The 2,151-nt window shown below is 58.3% G+C and overlaps 1 protein-coding gene across 1 annotated transcript in view; it reads right to left on the minus strand.

The window, feature by feature from the left end:
* Nucleotides 1–1,919: 1,919 nt before the first annotated feature.
* The window catches only part of SSC5D (scavenger receptor cysteine rich family, 5 domains), a gene marked incomplete at its 5' end in the record, with an annotated part of 4,654 nt that continues 4,422 nt past the window's right edge, over nt 1,920–2,151 (minus strand). Inside the window, one exon of the mRNA XM_010131288.1 lies at nt 1,920–1,972. Coding sequence (XP_010129590.1) covers nt 1,920–1,972 — 53 coding nt within the window. The remainder of the gene's footprint in view (nt 1,973–2,151) is intronic.

Raw genomic sequence — 2,151 nt, forward strand, 5'->3', positions numbered from 1 at the left:
ACTTGCAGGGAGGTTTAGGTTGGATATTAAAAAAATTTTCTTCACTGAGAGGGTTGTGAAGCACTGGAACAGGCTGCCCAGGGCAGTTGTGGAGTCCCCACCCCTGGAGGGGTTTCCCAGCCGTGTGGAGGTGATGCTGGGGGGTCAGTGGGGACCTGGCACTGCCGGGGGAACGGGTGGGCTCCACAAGGTGAACCCAACAAAGGCACAAAACTGAGCGGGTGAAAATTCAGCTGGAAACGAGTCAAAACTCCTCTCCCCAAAAGCCAAGCAGCGGGACGGGCTGTACCAAGGCCCGTTGACCCCGAGGACTTTGATCTTCTTGCCAAACAAACAAACCAATGGCAAAGAGATTCCCGGCACCGACCGGCCTGGGAACACCCAACACGGCTGGTGGAGCTCTGGGTCATGGTTTGGACAAACAGAACCTCTGGAGGTGAGTCCTGGTCCTACATTCCTTCTGCTCCTTCTGAATTTGGGTGGTGAGTGTCCCCCCCCAGGAGGTGTGAAACTCCTTCTGGAGATGTTCTGCAGGGTCACCCATGGTCCATGCTGGGATCCAGCATGTGCTGGTGGAGCCCTGAAGAACATCGAGTCTTCCCAGCTCTGTTACAAAGACCTTCTCCATGGTGGACATGTTTTATTGATGAAACCGGGTCCCACCTTCTGTCCCCCCTGTCCTGAGGATGCTCCCTCCAAAGGTAGAAGGAACTTTGTGCCCTTGTGGAGACCTCTGGGACAGGCAAGTCTGGAGGACCAGGCCAGCAGAAAGACGAGAAGGGCTCAAGGTGCCACCAGAAGGAGAAACCTTGGAGATCCCCAAGTGATGGACATCTGTGACCTGCCATGCCTTGGCAGGAGACACCCAGCCAGGGCGGGGTTGAGGAGAAGGATCAAGATACCAACTGGTCAGGGCTGTGAACTGGGAGGGAGGGGAAGGTGGGAGGCTGGAGGCTGGACCACAAGGGTCTTGAGATACGTGCTGTGAACTTCCACCACGTTTGTCTTCTGCTGCCTCACGCATTTACTCTTCCCTTGTGCCCAGCTCATCTGGTGGGAGACGACACCCCAAGACACCGGGGGACATCCTGAAGCCCCTCCTGGTTTCACTGAGGGGTGGGTGGTTGGGCTCTCAGCTCTGAACCCGTGGGTCGCTCTATGAGGGACATGACCCAGGACAACATCTCACCCAACATCTTGAGTTCTGACCCCACCGTCTCCACCCCACCATGACCAAGGGAGTGGTTCCTCCACCCCTTCCACCTCGCGAAGTCCTCCTGGACCCCCATGACGCCGTGTCGTCGTTCTATGGGAGTTCTTTACTGGGTTGAATAAATACAAGGGCTGAGGAACATCTCAACAGCTTCTGGAGGGGCTTTGGAGCCCCCTCCTCTCTGTCAGAGGTGGTTGCGTCCAGCAGGAGAAGACCCCGTGATCCCCACTGCCGGATGGGGAATTAATCCTGGCTTAGGTGGGAGATCTTGGGGAAAGGGATGATCCTGGAGGGAGTGTGGAGAGGGTGGTGGCTGGTGGCACCGGGGGGAGATGACTCTGCAGGGGGGTGTGGGGGTTATGGGGCTGGAATGGGGATTATGGTGGTTATGGGGCTGGGAATAGGGATTAGAGCAGTTGTGGGGCTGGGAATAGGGATTAGAGCAGTTGTGGGGCTGGGAATAAGGATTATGGTGGTTATGGGACTGGGAATAGGGATTACCGGATGCTGCTGCCCACCCAGGGGGCCCAGACTGGGATTATTCTGAGAAGACCTTGGGTGGACCCTGATGGACTTGGCGACGCCGCATGGAGGAACCGCGACCCACGGCAGCTTCAGCGCGGGGAGCTGGGGGCTGTGGGGCCCACGGGGCAGGGGTGTCAACGACTTCCTGCCCCACAGAAGGGGGTCTTCTGGGGTCTGGGGGCTAAGCCTCTGATGACGTCATGGTGTCCTCCGTCTTCTCCAGGAGCCTCTTATCTGCGAAATGACCCAGCAGGGTCATGTTGGGGGGATCCCCAGCTCCGGGATAGGGTGCCTCGAGACCGGGTCCACCAGTGGGTCTGGTCCACCAGTGGGTCAGATCCACCCCCTGCTGCGGTCCCTGATCTCACCTGAGGAGCGTCTGGCCCGTCTTCCACACCTCGCCCACAGGTAGC

The sequence above is a fragment of the Buceros rhinoceros genome, unplaced genomic scaffold (genome assembly GCF_000710305.1).
Source record: "Buceros rhinoceros silvestris isolate BGI_N320 unplaced genomic scaffold, ASM71030v1 scaffold35702, whole genome shotgun sequence".
Classification (NCBI taxonomy): Eukaryota; Metazoa; Chordata; class Aves; order Bucerotiformes; family Bucerotidae; genus Buceros; species Buceros rhinoceros.